The sequence below is a fragment of the Chanodichthys erythropterus genome, chromosome 12 (assembly GCF_024489055.1).
Source record: "Chanodichthys erythropterus isolate Z2021 chromosome 12, ASM2448905v1, whole genome shotgun sequence".
Taxonomy (NCBI): Eukaryota; Metazoa; Chordata; class Actinopteri; order Cypriniformes; family Xenocyprididae; genus Chanodichthys; species Chanodichthys erythropterus.
In genome coordinates this window covers 26868128-26883860 of record NC_090232.1, presented here as the reverse complement: position 1 = coordinate 26883860, position 15733 = coordinate 26868128, and the positions used below count along the sequence as shown (strand labels likewise).

Sequence of the window (15733 nt, the reverse complement as noted above, 5' to 3'; positions counted from 1 at the left end):
CAAGCACTTTTAAGCTCTGAAAACAAATATCTTTAAAATGTTTATAGCTCCAACCTTGTATTACGCATTGTTTATGACAATAATCATATTTATTTACAGTTCCAAATGGGAATATAACATCTTCGTAAATAAACACTTAGAGGTCTCAAATTGTTCAAATTTTATTGAACACAGATGTTGTTATTAATATTATGCAGAATGCATAGAGCTCTAAATGGAACATAACGAGCAAATATGTCAAAACATTTTAAAAATAGTTTTGATGGATTATGATAATTAGCCATTGAGGTAGCATGGAATAAATGCTACCAAATGTCATGTGGAGAGTGAGACTGGATATTTCCTAATAGCCAAATTATGGCTATGATGAAGAATTATGAACCATAGGAATGGACCAAATATGGTTTATGGTTGGTAGGCCTATTAGTAATTTTCAACCAGGGTAGGTGGGGAAACTTGGGACTGTGATTTTGTCTTTGTTTGACCTATAAAATGGAAATGATGACTTTAAAATAATAATAATTCGTTTAAAAAAACTAAAAACAAATTAGGCCTAATGTTTTTTTTTTTTTTTAATAAACAGATTTAATTTGCTCAAAGACTAAATGTTGTTTCAAATTAGCCTATAGAGTTGTGGCATCACAAAACGCTTTCAGCAAAGCTCCATTGCAAATTTACTCAAACTAAATTTGCCCTTTGCATCTTTCACCCTGCAAGAGAATCATCTGTGCTGGTTGAACCTGAGAGAGTCAAATCTGTGTGCATTTAGGAAGCAAAACAGGAGCTGTGAGCAGAGCGACAGATTTTATTAAGGAAATGTGTTTATTACAAAAGAAGAAAATCACATTGGGACAAGTCAAATAACGCTTAAATGACATTTTAGCTATGCCGCACTTTCCACACACGTTGACCTGCATAGTCTGGATAATAAGGGTTCTATCTTCCTCTAGTGGTGTGATAAGGTAAAGACAGAAAGACATCTCTAACTCCACCCCATTGTAAACATCAAAATGGCCAACCAGAACATTTTGGAGTGTTTGGAAAGGGAAGGGAACCGTTACAAAACACACTCTGGCTGCCTTCCGGTAGTATAAAAGTTATAGTAAAAACACCGTGTGTAATTTTATAGGTGTGTTTTAAGTGCAGTTCTGTTCAAAAATAAGACAAATAACTTTTTGCCTCGCTGAATCACTCCGGAATAATCTTTAGTTGGCGCACGGGTACACACGTGGGTTATCGGTGTGGTGTGTTTTGGTGGAACAGCTCCCCAAAATCACTGTCGATACAGTCGTTTGGACCATGTTAAAATCCAAAACATTTGTGAAGAAAACCCGCTCTGGTGGAGTGTTGAAAATAGTGCGCGAACATTACCTCCGAGATGACATCTGGTGCGGAAGTGAAGTTTGTAAGGAGTGCCAAGATGAAGCTCCTGTGCTACAAGAGGACGCGTGCATAGAGAGTAACCTGTGCTCGTATCCTCACTATTTAATCCCAGACACCAATGTGGTTTTACATCAGGTACATGGTCATTCATTTTAATCTCATTTCAGTTTAATTAACTGTTAATAATAACTTGCATATTTGATAGCATTTGTAAACAGTTAACTGTCATATCAACATGTTTGTATAAGAATCAGATGACTTTTTGTTTAGTCAGTGTGTGCCATAACACGAAACGCAAAACAAACCTATTGCACATTGGTAAGGAATGTTTTCTTTCCAGTTTTCGGCAGGTTAAAGGTTGCATTCTTAGTATAGGTGACAAAAAATATTTTTATCATAATTGTAAGCCTAATAAAGGATATTGCTATATGCAACTGCAAAGTTCATGTCACTTTGGATTAAAAAAAATGTTAGGCAAGCCACCATATGAATAATAATAAAAAACCTGCTATGTATTACCATACTTTACCACTTGATTATTCACAGTATATTCTAACATCAAATTTTTGTGTTACAAGTTCTTTTAAATGTAGTTTAAATATGCAAATGAAGCTACATCTAATTAAATATGCACTGGTTTTCAAACATTTCTATAACAGAATTCTAAATATTTGAATAAAGCTAGGTTCTAAATTCTTGTTTTATTGTGGGATATTTGTTTTTATCTCTCCATAAATCAGAAAAAAATGTCAACAGCTAGAATTTTTTTTATAAGGAATTAAATGTTACACAAACCAGGCGAATGATGTATGAACAACCCTTAAGAATATATAAGGTGTAATTAAAATAAACGCTTAAATGTATAATGTATATTTTGGATGTTTTTCCACTAGTCTGAAAGAAGATGTTTATGAGGGCAAAATCTCAAAATCGACCAATGCATGAAAAGAAAAAAAACAACAAAAAATGGTTTTGTCGGAGTGTCTTGCTTTAAATGAGATGTAACTGATTTGGTATTCAATTCTGTCAGATTGACATCCTTGAGGACAATCTGATCAGGAACGTCATCATTCTTCAGACCGTTTTACAAGAGGTCAGACACAGGAGCGCCACAGTCTACAAAAGAATCAAGGATGCTATTCATGATAAGGAAAAGCACTTCTACACCTTCACTAATGAGCATCACAGGTATCACATCCTGAGAAGCTTGTCCTAATAGTATCTTCATGACATGTTTTTGATTTGACTTGAGTATATTCTTGAATGCATCTGAGTGCCTCATAATTATCTTTGATTAAAGGGAGACATTCATTGAACGAGAGCAAGGGGAAAGTGCTAACGATCGTAATGATCGAGCCATCCGTGTCGCTGCTAAGTGGTACACAGATCACCTGACTAAAGCGACCGATAATGGCCCACTGAAAGTGGTTCTGCTGACCAGTGACCGGGCTAATAAAGAAAAGGCAGAGCAGAGTGGTCTGATTGTGTACAGATGTAAGTGACACTTTTTTGTTATTGTTTTTGATGTCATTGTGGCACTGTAAGTTTGAATTACTGTTTATATTAGGGCTAGTTTGAATTTAGTTGCTCAACTGAATCTGCACCCCCCCTCCCTCTTTTTTTACACTAACTTTGAAAAGAAGTGATTTCTTTAATTTAGTGATAGAAGATATATTAAATTGACAGTAAAGTCATTTATGTTCTTAGAAAAGTTTTTTTTTTTTATCTGAAATAAATTTTGTTCCTAAGAACCGTCTATTTGTCAAAGAATCCCTAAAAAAAGTATCACTGTTTCCACATAAATGTTGAACAGCTGTTAAAGGTAGGGTAGGAAATTAGGCAATCGCAAGCCAGCTTTGAAAGCATGAGATCCCACCCTCCCTACAAACTGCACTCTCCAAAGCCACGCCTCATCTAAAACACCTGAACGCACACAGCCAGAGCAGATTCTGCAAAGCGTCTTGAGAGATGATGTTAAATTACCTCATGTCTCAAAGCACATAACATTACAGTAATAATGAAAGTAAACAACTTGGAGAGCTTTTACTTGTACCACCTGACTGCTGCAGATACATTTTGCCGTTGATAGCGTTGCTGTAGAAAAGCATAATTCCTAGGACGTGAACAACTTCAATTAGAACTAGGGCTGCACGATATATAGTCACATCACAGGATGTGCGATGTCAAGTATAGGGATCGTTAATACGTACGGACCAGACATCACGATTCAAAACGCACGCGATTCTCTCATTAATAAGTAAAGTTTGACCATCATACAATGAAAGTTTGTCATTTGAATTTGTTTAAGGTCCTGTCAATAGGAGATTTTAAACCATTTGAGCACACAAAGACGCGAAAGAGAACTCCATTCTGAACATGCCGCTGTTTTCTGTGCACACACACAGAGCCACGCAGATTCACGTGAACACCGAATGCCGTTTTCTTTTGCATCTATTTGTGCCTGAACAGATACATACATGCAAAAAATTGTCAAAATGCATGTAAAAGATCTACTATCTTTGTAAACACAATTGAATATGGTTTAGGTGAACGAAACAATTGAAAGAAAACCGAATGTGTAACAGTATTATGTATCCGTGCTGTGCATTCGGTCTTGTGACAGCAGCCCCTGCTGTTTTTTGTGTTATGAATGTTAATCAAACAACAAAAGATAAAGAGAAAAATCGCTTTTGTAGTTTTAACACAGATTGTTTAATCTATACAGTGAGACTATTAAGTGTTGTTTTACATTTGATTATTTAATTTCTGTACCTGGAAAATATAAAGCACTAGGCTTTTTATTTCATTTGTATCTTTGTTCTATTATCTTTTATTTATGCTTGTAATTTGTTCATTATTTTCTATGCTTATATTCACTCACCTTAATCACCCCAGTCATTGTAGAATAATTCATTCTTTCCAAATAGTTATTCAAGTCATCTGGTGAATTATTTTTTCATATCGCAATATATATCACAGAAAAACAAAATATCGCACTGCCAGTTTTTTCCAATATCGTGCAGCCCTAATTAGAACATCACGGATTGCCATCTCTAAATTATGGTTACGACATGGTGTGAAAGTAGCATAAGCTTGTTTTGGTTCAGGAGGAACTATAAAAGGTGGCTGCTGTTTGATGCAACTCTGCATAGACTTATAGAATGTGCATATTGCAAAATATTGCCTATCCTACCTTTTAAGTAACTGTATTAAGCAACTGTTTTCAACAATGATAAGAAGAAATGTTACATTGTGACACTGAAGACTAGAATAATGGCTGCAGAAAATTCAGTTTTGCCATAAAAGGAATAAATGTCATTTTAAAATATAAAATAGTCTGTTTTTACTGTATTTTGATTAAATAAATGCAGCCTTGGAGACTTTCAAAAACATCTTACCAACGCTAAACTTTTGAATGAGTGTGTAATTTACATTCATTTTAAAATCAGCACATTTTAATTGTCAGCCTTAATCTTCATATAATATATTGGCATAATTGTTACATTTCAGAATTAAAAATTAATGCAGGTTTTGTTTTTTATTTTTTCATGTAGGTGAAGAGTATATCAAGAGCTTGATTGGAAACCCTGAGCTTGTGGACAGGCTTGCATTGACACCTGATGATCAAGTGCGTACAATGTGATGAAGGATGATGAAGAAAGCTTTTAGTTTTTGTATATTTTTTTGCTTATATTTTATTATAATTTGTTGTTTTAAATAATGACTTCTCTTTTATGATTCTCTGTAGAATGAAATCACTGGCAGTAAGTTACTCTTTCCAGAGCACCTGCCCTTATCCAGGATTCAGACTGGCATTAAGAATGGAATGTTTCTTCAGGGCACATTTCATGCCAACAGAGATAATTATCTGGAGGGTACAGTCTTTATACATAGAGAGGGGGCGGTTACCAATGAGGTAGGCAGGCTAACATGAAGAGATAAAAAACATTGATTATTTAATTTTATAAAATAAATTACTGTATTTCTGGTAATTTTTGCTGCATTTTTAAGAAGGTTTTTTTTTTACGTTATGTTCTGTCAGGTTCTACTTCAAGGCTTCCAGAACTTAAACCGGGCTGTGCATCAGGATGTAGTGGCTGTTGAACTCTTTCCCAAAGAACGCTGGGTTGCTCCATCATCTGTTGTGCTGCAGGATGATAATCCAGACGATGAAGATGCTGAGGAAGATGAGACTGAGACTGAGACTGAGAATAAGGTAGGACAAGTCCCATAACATCAACAGTTGACTGTTGATATAATTACTAGAATGTGTCTAAAGTCACTATGTAGTTAAATCGGGACCCTTTACTTTAAAAATGTATTATGCGTTTGTATATTTTTGTGACTTTGTGATATTTTTGTGATGGCTTTGTAATGTGTGTAGTGACTCTTTGCTGTTGTGTTGTAGTTGAAGAGTGTAGCATCAGAATCTAGCGCTCTTAAGCCCACTGGACGAGTGGTGGGCATTATAAAGAGGAACTGGAGGCCTTACTGTGGGATGCTCTCACAGTCACAGATCAAAGAGGTAACGGTGCTCCACCACTACACAATAATATTTAAACATATATATATATATATATTTTTTTTTTTGCCCTCCACTAGCCAGTTTACAGTAACTGAGCTCTGATGATTCAAAAGACCACTTTCAGCTTGCTTTAAATTATTTTGGCAGTTGATAAGTTGTACTCTCATGGTCTTGACAGTGATCCCTGCTAAATAAAAGCATCTTTAAAAAAAAAAAAAAAAAAAAAAAAAAAATATATATATATATAAATATATATATATATATATATATATATATATATATATATATATATATATATATATAAATGGGTAAGCATAAGAGACATCTTTCTAAAACTTTCAAAAATCTTGAGTGTTCTCGGATTAGTGTACTTTTGAGTGATTAGTGTAGTCTGAACTAATGAAGTATGAAAAGTGGAATAATCTGTTCATTGAATGGTAGTCACTGTTATTTGATGACTGTTACATTACTGGTGCATACACATCAAAACCTAAAAGGCAAAATTACTTTTTTTTTATTTTTTATTTAAACAATCTCTTTTTCTTAATCTCTTGATATGTTTGTCTGGTGCATTGCATTAATGAACAGTTTTGAACTTAAACAACAGGCAACAAGACACCTTTTCACCCCAGCAGACCGACGAATCCCACGTATTCGTATTGAGACCAGACAAGCTGCAACTCTGGTTGGACAGAGGATTATGGTTGCTATAGATGGCTGGCCTAAAAACTCCAGATACCCAAATGTAAGTGTCAGTGATTTACACTTCACTTTATACAAATGCCATGCTGATTTGACTTGAGTTTTAGGCAACAGATTTCTCTCGGAGATGCATTTTTGCAGTATTTTGATGCAAGCTTGCATTTTGGATATTGTGCTTTAATAGCCACTTTTTCTGCATCTTTAGTCAGACTTTAGTTCATGTTTTAAATGAATGATTAAACATAGCTTGAGTCCGACAGCCTGAATTCTAAAATTCCACTCATTTCAAGATCACCTTATATTCTTTTTTCTCAATGTCTCTCAGGGTCACTTTGTGAAAAACCTTGGCACTGCGGGAGATAAAGAGACTGAGACTGAGGTGCTTCTTCTAGAACATGATGTTCCTCACCAGCCCTTCTCTCAGGCTGTTCTTAGCTTCCTTCCCAAGATGCCCTGGAGTATTTCTGAGGAGGTAGGGCAGTCATGTATTTTAAAATGCTTTGCTGTGTCAGAATGTTTCATTATAACTCTGGAAATGCTCAGGGCTTGATATTTATGTGTTTTCCTGCAGGAGTTAAAGGTCAGAGCAGATCTCAGACACCTCTTTGTGTGTAGTGTGGATCCTCCTGGCTGTACGGATATTGATGATGCTCTTCACTGTCGGGAACTGGAGAATGGAAACTTGGAGGTATGTGTGAAGTATTACAAGAGGTAAAGAGAATGTAGTAGTACTCTTTCTTTGGGTTTTTGTATTGAATAGTATGCTTTTGTTTTAGGTTGGTGTTCACATAGCAGATGTCAGCCATTTTATTCGGCCAGGAAATGCTCTAGATCAAGAGGCAGCAAGCCGAGGCACTACAGTCTACCTTTGTGGAAAGGTACTTGTTTGTGGAAACAACAGATTATGGATTGGCTGGGTCAAAAGCTAAAACCAGAAATACTCCTTTTAAATTAGATTTGTTTAGTAAAACTATTGATTTACTTATAAGATTATTATTATTATTATTATTATTATTATTATTTATAATAATAATAAAATGAATACTTTTATTAAGAAAGGTTCCATTAAATTGATAAAAATGACAGTAAAGACTTTTACATTGTTACAAAAAAGATATTTCAAATAATTGCCATTCTACTTTTCAAAGAATTCTGAAAAAAAGTATCATGGTTTACACAAAAATATTAAGCAGCACAAATGTTTTATCTTGTAATAATAATAAGGTTATTTTAAATTGTAATAATAATCTATATTATTACTATGTATTACTGTATATAAAAATAAATATAAATATAAATAAACACAGCCTTGGTGAAGCATGAGACTTTTCAAAAACTTTGTAATAACCCCAAACATTTTAAAGGGTTAGTTCACCCAAAAATGAAAATTCTGTCATTTATTACTTGCCCTCATGTCGTTTCACACCCGTAAGACCTTCGTTAATATTTGGAACACAAATTAAGATATTTTAGTTGAAATCCAATGGCTCCGTGAGGCCTCCATAGGGAGCAATGTCACTTCCTCTGTCAAGATCCATTAATGTAATAAAAACATATTTAAATCAGTTCATGTGAGTACAGTGGCTCAGTATTAATATCATAAAGCGATGAGAATATTTTTGGTGCGGCAAAAAAACAAAATAACGACTTATTTAGTGATGGCCGATTTCAAAACACTGCTTCAGGAAGATTCGGAGTATAAATGAATCGGTGTATCGAATCATGAATCAGATCGCGGGTCAAACCGCCAAACTGCTGAAATCACGTGACTTTGGCCCTCCGAACCGCTGATTCGACACGCTGATTCATAATTCTCCGATGCTTTCTGAAGCAGTGTTTTGAAATCGGCCATCACTAAATAAGTCGTTATTTAGTTTTTTTGCCGCACCAAAAATATTCTCATCGCTTTATGATATTAATACTGAGCCACTGTACTCACATGAACTGATTCAAATATGTTTTTAGTACCTTTATGGATCTTGACAGAGAAAGTGACATTGCTCCCTATGGAGGCCTCACGAAGCCATCGGATTTCAACTAAAATATCTTAATTTGTGTTCTGAAGATTAACAAAGGTCTTATGGGTGTGAAACGACATGAGGGTAAGTAATAAATGACAGATTTTTCATTTTTGGGTGAACTAACCCTTTAATGGTAGGTGTAGGCTTACTCTTGTAGTGTTTTATGCATATTACTTTCTTCATTAATTTTTGTGATAAATAGTAATTTCTTTCCACAGAGAATTGACATGGTTCCTGAACTTCTGAGTTCCAACTTGTGCTCTCTGCGGTCCAATGTTGAGAGGTGTGCTTTCTATGAAACTATTATTATTCATGTGATTACTCTTTGTACACACTCTTTATTATTTACATAGTAAATATGCTATGAAACCTTCACTGTCTAATGAGCACTTGTACCCTCAGGTTAGCATTCTCTTGTATTTGGGAGATGAACAACAATGCTGAAATCATCAAAACTCACTTCACCAAGAGCATCATTAACTCCAAGGTATGCTTGCATCTAATTTTCAAAAATGGGTTTAAAACGATGCTCTATGATGGTCTGTAAGGAAGTGGTGTTGTTTTGTCTCGTAAGGCCTCCCTTACATATGCCGAAGCTCAGATGAGGATCGATGACACCACCATGAATGATGACATCACAAAGAGCCTGCGGGGCCTTAACAAACTGGCCAAGATCTTAAAGGGCCGGAGGATTGACAAAGGGTATTTCCTTTTAATTAGATCTGTAATTTTGAAACTCTGCTGTGATTCTGAAGCAGTCTTTAACCCTTTACGGTGACACAATTTGTAAGGGTTGCTTATTTTACTATTTTTCAGAGCGCTGACCCTCTCATCTCCTGAAGTACGTTTCCATATAGACAGTGAGACACATGACCCCATAGATCTGCAGACCAAAGAACTGATGTGAGTTCTATATACTTCTTTCTGCCTGATTTCTTTTGTTATTTTTGGTTATTTCTTATGGTGAAAAATATTTTTTCCCCTCTCTTTGTCTGGATTCTGGAAGTTTAATTTTTTTTGATGGTCCACTTTAAAGATTCTACTTACTATAAGTAACTTTGCAACTACATGTAAACTAACTCTCGTAGTTGCAAAGTTACTTCAAGTCAGTAAAATGTCTGTTGGGGGAACATCAAGTTAAGCAGACAGTCTACTAATATTCTAATGAGATGTAGTTGCAAAGTTACTTATAGTTAGTAGAATGTCTAAAGTGGACCATCGAAATAAATTTACCTGACCGTTACATATTTCCTCAGGGAGACTAATTCTATGGTGGAGGAGTTCATGTTGTTGGCAAATATCTCTGTAGCACAGAAGATCTATGATGAGTTCTCAGAATGTGCCCTACTGAGGAAACATCCTGCACCACCACCATCGAACTATGACATCCTCATCAAGGCTGCAAATTCAAGGGTGAGTGAATGCTCTGTAGTTCCTTCTTTATCCAAACTTTATTTCTTCTTTAATCCAAACAAAAAAATTAGACCCTATATACATATATAAAGCGGCTCTCTGTGTTCATGTTTTTACTCTCATCTGACCTCAACGGACTGAACAGAAGAAATGAACCGAAGATTTCAATGTCAGAGAAGGTGGAGCATAACACTTACCATTTATGTAGAAGGGCTTTTTTGGGTTTTGGCTGTGGAAATTATACCACCAACTTCACCAAGTGCACAAACACCAGCATTAAACCAAGCCATTGTCAGAAACTTTTGTTTTATTTAGTTAGTGCCCATGAAAATCAATTTTAGCGGGCCAATATTTCCCATATTTGACAGCTAGAATTGATTTTCAGGGGCACTTTTTACCCTTTAAGCCAGGCACACTTTTTTTAATGACTAGCTAAAACATTCTAAGACTGTGCTCAACAAACAGCGATTGTTTCCTGCGACTGAAGCAGATTTAAATACTTACACATGGAATTTGAACACAGACTGTAATCACAGACTGAACGCAGCTGGCTCTGACTGGAAGCGTTTGAGCGCGATCAGTCATAAGTATCAATTTACATTCATAATCGGCCTTATAATCGTTAAGTGTGTCCCTGGCTTTAAACACCTTCTACAAATAATAGTGATTTAATTTTGATCCCAGTTGAATTTTTTTGATTACATTAACCAAAAAGAGTCATTAAGATTAAGAGTATTTTTCTAGAGGTTACATCATTAAGGCTAATTTTCCTAAAACATAGTGCATATTAAACATCTTCAAACTGCTAGTGATCCATGATGATTACTTAATATTTGGGTGCTCTGGGGCTTCACTGTCTATGACATGGAAATCTTTTTAGGTTGACTCAGTTGGTTGAGATTGGAAACGGGGACAAAAATATGAACGCACTGAATTGCAGAGCTGGTGCAAACATACCCACATCCCTGTAAACAGATACTTTTATTAATTTCTTTTCTCATTGCTGTTGTTTTTGTTGTGCTATTGAGAAGCGCATATACATATCTAAACATGGCTCCCAGCATGGGCAGTATCATAATGTTTGCAAAAAGTAGACCATTGCACAGCCATTTCAAACTTACTTTTACCCCTGAGCGAATAACAAAAAACATTTTTGCCCTATCATGGTCTGTAAACAAGTAGTTGGCGACCAGTGAATATTTTTGTGTATTGTTTAAGACAGGGCATCATGCTATGACCCATCTATAGAGATATAATCATCCCAAATTTTAGATATGTTTTGGTCAGTTTCATTTTTAAATTTTTGCCATGTTATTTCTTTTCATCAGGACCTTGAAATCCACACAGATTCAGCCAAAGCTCTGGCTGATTCCCTGAACAATGCAACGATTGAGAGATTTCCATACTTCAACACCCTGCTGAGGATTCTGGCCACCCGCTGCATGATGCAGGCTGTGTATTTCTGCTCTGGCATGGACAATGATTTCCACCACTATGGCTTGGCATCACCCATTTACACACACTTCACATCACCCATCAGAAGGTGAGACAAACTAGTCCCTGTAAATTGTTATATATTCAATCCAGGGTTCCTACGCAGTTTCTCCAGGTCTGGAAAAGTATGGAAAAAGACTATTTCCAGACTATTTCTCCCATTTCAGTTTCCTGAAATATAAAATTAAGAATTTCTAAACATAAATCTATTATACAAGCAGAGTGAAATTATGGCAAACGTTTAGTGATCATTTAGTGAAACATGACTGAATGAATTGAAGGTGCACATTTTCATTCTGCAAAACTGTTTTTTACCATAAGCCAGTCTCTTTTGAACTTCACTAAATGAATGTGTGTGTGTCACTCAAACCAGCAACAAATTACAGTATCTAACAATTATAAGAACAATTAATCGACTATTCGCTGATTATTTCACTGATTAATCAGTATGTTGAATGATTACATTATAGTTGTGCTACAGCGTCCCACTGGTCAAACCGTGTTATTGCAGGCTTTAAATATAGGTCATGTGAGAACTATTTTTTTTTAGTCAATAATATCGACTAATCATTTCAGCTCAAGTTATAAAGTGTTTTAGGTTTCTTCTCATCATGTAAGAATGTTATCAATTTGAGAAAACCAATGGGAAAATTCCAGAGAAAATATTTAGATATTTGTACTATATACCAAATATAATGCTCTATGAACCATTTATGTTACATAAAGTCTACAATCTACAGAGCGGTTTGGAAATTTGTGTCTGGAAAAGTATAGAATTTTGAAATTGAAAAGGAACCCTGTCAATCAAATTTAAAGGGATAGTCAAATTTACTTCCCCCTCATGCAGTCCCAGATGTATACCTTTCTTTCTTCAGATGAACACATTGACTGTAGTCCATACAATCCCAGTGGATGAATCTGTCTTCTGAAGCAAAACTATAGGTCTGTCATCTGTGTATAAAAATACTAATATTTTTTAACTTCTTTAACTATAAACCATTGCTGCCGACAAACTGTCATTCTTGCATTTATTGAGAGGGTTACTTGCATTCACAAGAGAGTTTACACTTGACATAAACCTAAGCATGTTGTGAACTGTGACGCAAACGCATTATGAAGCTCACTCGAGAAGCGACACAGAAGTAGAGGACCAGCACTTTACAACACCCTTTATTTCACATCGAAAGTAAACTCAACCCTCTCATAAAACAAAGTATGACAGTTGGCAGGAAGCAATGGTTTATAGTTAAAGGGTTAGTTCATCCATAAATAAATTCTGTCATCAGTTAATCACTCTCATGTCATTCCAAGCCCATAAGACTTTCGTTCATCTTCATAACACAAATGAAGATATTAATGAAATCTATAAAAGATATTAATCAAATGTATGTACCTCCATTGAAAGTTTATTCCATCTACGATCTAACAGTTTAAAACATTCATAAAGAGATTGTAAAATGAATCCATTAATCCAAGTCTAAGATTTAATTTAGGCTTTTATTCCCATATAAACTATTGATCATTACACATACATAGAGAACATTAAGTATGGTCAACGGCAGCTCAGCCATACTGGCGTTAGAACAAACCTCATTGGTCCTCACGTGTCAAGCCAAGCATGTTTGAGCTTCCATTTACTAAATTTTATGCTCTCTATGTATGTGTAATGATCAGTGTTTATGTGAATAAAACCTAAATTAAATCTGCTCATCATATAAAGTTATCGTGTCTCTTCAGAAGACTTTGATTCATATGGATTCTGGGTGAATAGACTTTCAATGGAGGGAGAGAAATCTCTCAGATTTCATTAAAATATATTAATTTGTGTTCCAATGAACTAAAGTCTTATGGGTTTGGAACAACATGAGGGTAAGTAAATGATGACAGAACTTTCAGTTTTGGGTGAACTAACCTTTTAAAAAAAACTAAAAATATATTTTATATTTATTTATTCACTGGGGTTGTATGGATTACATCACAATGTACTTTTTTCCCCTACTTAATCATAAGTTGACCCTTCTTGACTGAACATTTATGCTTGCTTTTTTTTTTTTCATTTCGTAGATACTCTGATATCATAGTTCACCGTCTGTTAGCGGTGGCTATTAATGCAGACAGCACATACCCAGATCTGATGGACAAGCATAAGCAGTCGGCCTTATGCAGCAACCTCAACTACAGACACAAAATGGCCCAGTATGCACAGAGAGCCTCAGTGGCATTTCACACTCAGGTAAACTGCAAGAACTAACATCAACATCAAAAAAGCCTGACTATTTATGAGTTTATGGAATAATTATGGCAGATTTTTTTTAACATGGTGTCTTTCCTCTGATCTCTTCAGCTATTTTTCAAGAATAGGGGAATCATAAATGAGGAAGGCTTCATTCTGTTTGTAAGGAAAAATGCCATTATCATCCTCATTCCTAAATTTGGTTTGGAGGGCACTGTGTTCTTTGAGAACAAGGACAAACCTAGTCCTCATCTCACCTTTGACACTGAGGTACGCATAAACCTTGACATCAGTCTGTGCAGCCCATAATCAGGCAATATTTGCCTTACAGATCATATTCATGAGATTTTGCTTGATTCTATATGAATGTTCTGTGGTTAAACCTGTTTTTTTTTTTGTTGTTTTATTTCCTCCCTAGGGTCCTACTCTCAAAGTGGAAGAACACATTTTCCACATGTTTGATAAAGTCAAAGTGACAATTAGCCTTGACGCTTCCAACATCCAGCATCAGAGGATCAGGATGGCGCTCATTGAACCAGTGGTGCGTTTGTTTTTTCTTTTGAGACATTGCAATTACATGGCTCTCTGGAATCTATGGATTCTGATTGGTCAATCTCAGCTGTGAATTTTTTTCATAATGTCCACTAAACTGTAGAATTGATCAGTCTCCTATGCTGGTCTAGTTTCATGGTTTTTGTGTCACTTTCCACTCTCCTCTTAAAATGCCAAAAGACAAACAGAAAAAGAACTCAAAGTCAGAACTCAAATCAATAGTTTCTGTTCTCCCCCTGTGTTTGTTGATTATTATAAGCTACATCTCTATATGGACGTTAGATCATCAGGCTCAAACAGTCGAAACAATGTAGAAATAAATATAAATTAACTTTAAATGTCACTAAAATAGTTTTGTATTTTTGTCTTTTCCAGATCCCTGGGGTTAGTGTACCCGTGCCTGAATCAGAACCAGAGGCCAAAAAACCCAAGCTTGACCGCTGACACCTGAGGACCAAGAAGCACAGTACTTCCGATTATAAAAGCAAAAATTAAATTAAAAAGCTTTTCAGCTCAGCTACAAGGTAGTTTCAGTGGAACCTTTGAGTGAATTCACAAGCGATCTGAAAGGGTTTTAGTTGTTTTTTATTCTGTTTACATCCAGTACTGTTTCTGCCCTTGATGTTTTTTTTTTTAAGTCTGTGAACTGTAGAGTTATCATTTAGCAATAAGGTTCTGTCATCCAGCTGGATTCATTTTCAGTGAAAACATTAAATTTTAAATGATTTTTTAAAAAAGAAATTCGTTTTCTGTTTTGTACAGTAAACACAATCACTAGAAGTGGGCTTTTCCATAGAAAAGTCAGAGTGAAACTTCGAACACTTAAGTAAAATTCATTGATATAAAACTAAATTCTCACTGGTGTGATTTGACTTCATGAAAGTTTTAAATAATTCAAATGTATACTTTAGAGTTCAGGAGATTAACTCAAATTAGTTCAGAACTAATTTGTTCTGAGCATTAGATTTAGAAACAGCTGTATAAAGTAATACTGCAAGTACATGGAAAAACAAATCTTAAAATGGGCAGAGATGAGTGGAGAGTCTCTAGTTGGTCAGGCATGATGACATTTGAACTCTTCACCTGTTTTAAATTAAGTGCAAAAACTGATATTAAATATTTAGGACATAGCAAAAAGAAAGGATCCTTGACTTTTTTAGGCCTGAAAATCATAATTGTAAAATTCCCTAAGATTCCATGACTGGGTATCTTGATATGTAGAAAAAGAAAAACCTGTGCTTTGCTTCTTCACATTTCAATTGTGAATCAAAAAAACTACAAAAGCACACATCAGCTGTAAGTACATGCTGAATGGATTGGGCTTTAGTTTAGATCAGCTGTGTAAACAATCTTTTTATTTAGATTTTAAAAGAGAAATGTGCGTCTTCATTAGATTTTTCTTCACATTCA

General features: G+C 35.2%; 1 protein-coding gene across 1 annotated transcript; it reads left to right on the top strand.

Moving 5' to 3' along the window:
* Window positions 1-1026: 1026 nt before the first annotated feature.
* On the top strand, window positions 1027-15664 carry dis3 (DIS3 exosome endoribonuclease and 3'-5' exoribonuclease). Its single transcript, XM_067402983.1, has 21 exons — window positions 1027-1518; window positions 2414-2571; window positions 2684-2877; window positions 4938-5011; window positions 5132-5299; window positions 5426-5599; window positions 5792-5908; window positions 6516-6653; window positions 6936-7082; window positions 7182-7298; window positions 7387-7488; window positions 8850-8914; window positions 9034-9118; window positions 9206-9333; window positions 9448-9534; window positions 9888-10044; window positions 11373-11587; window positions 13603-13771; window positions 13883-14041; window positions 14190-14312; window positions 14699-15664. The coding sequence occupies exons 1-21, from the start codon at window positions 1300-1302 to the stop codon at window positions 14765-14767; spliced, it is 2865 nt and encodes a 954-aa protein (XP_067259084.1). The 5' UTR covers window positions 1027-1299; the 3' UTR covers window positions 14768-15664.
* The last annotated feature ends 69 nt before the right edge of the window (window positions 15665-15733 follow it).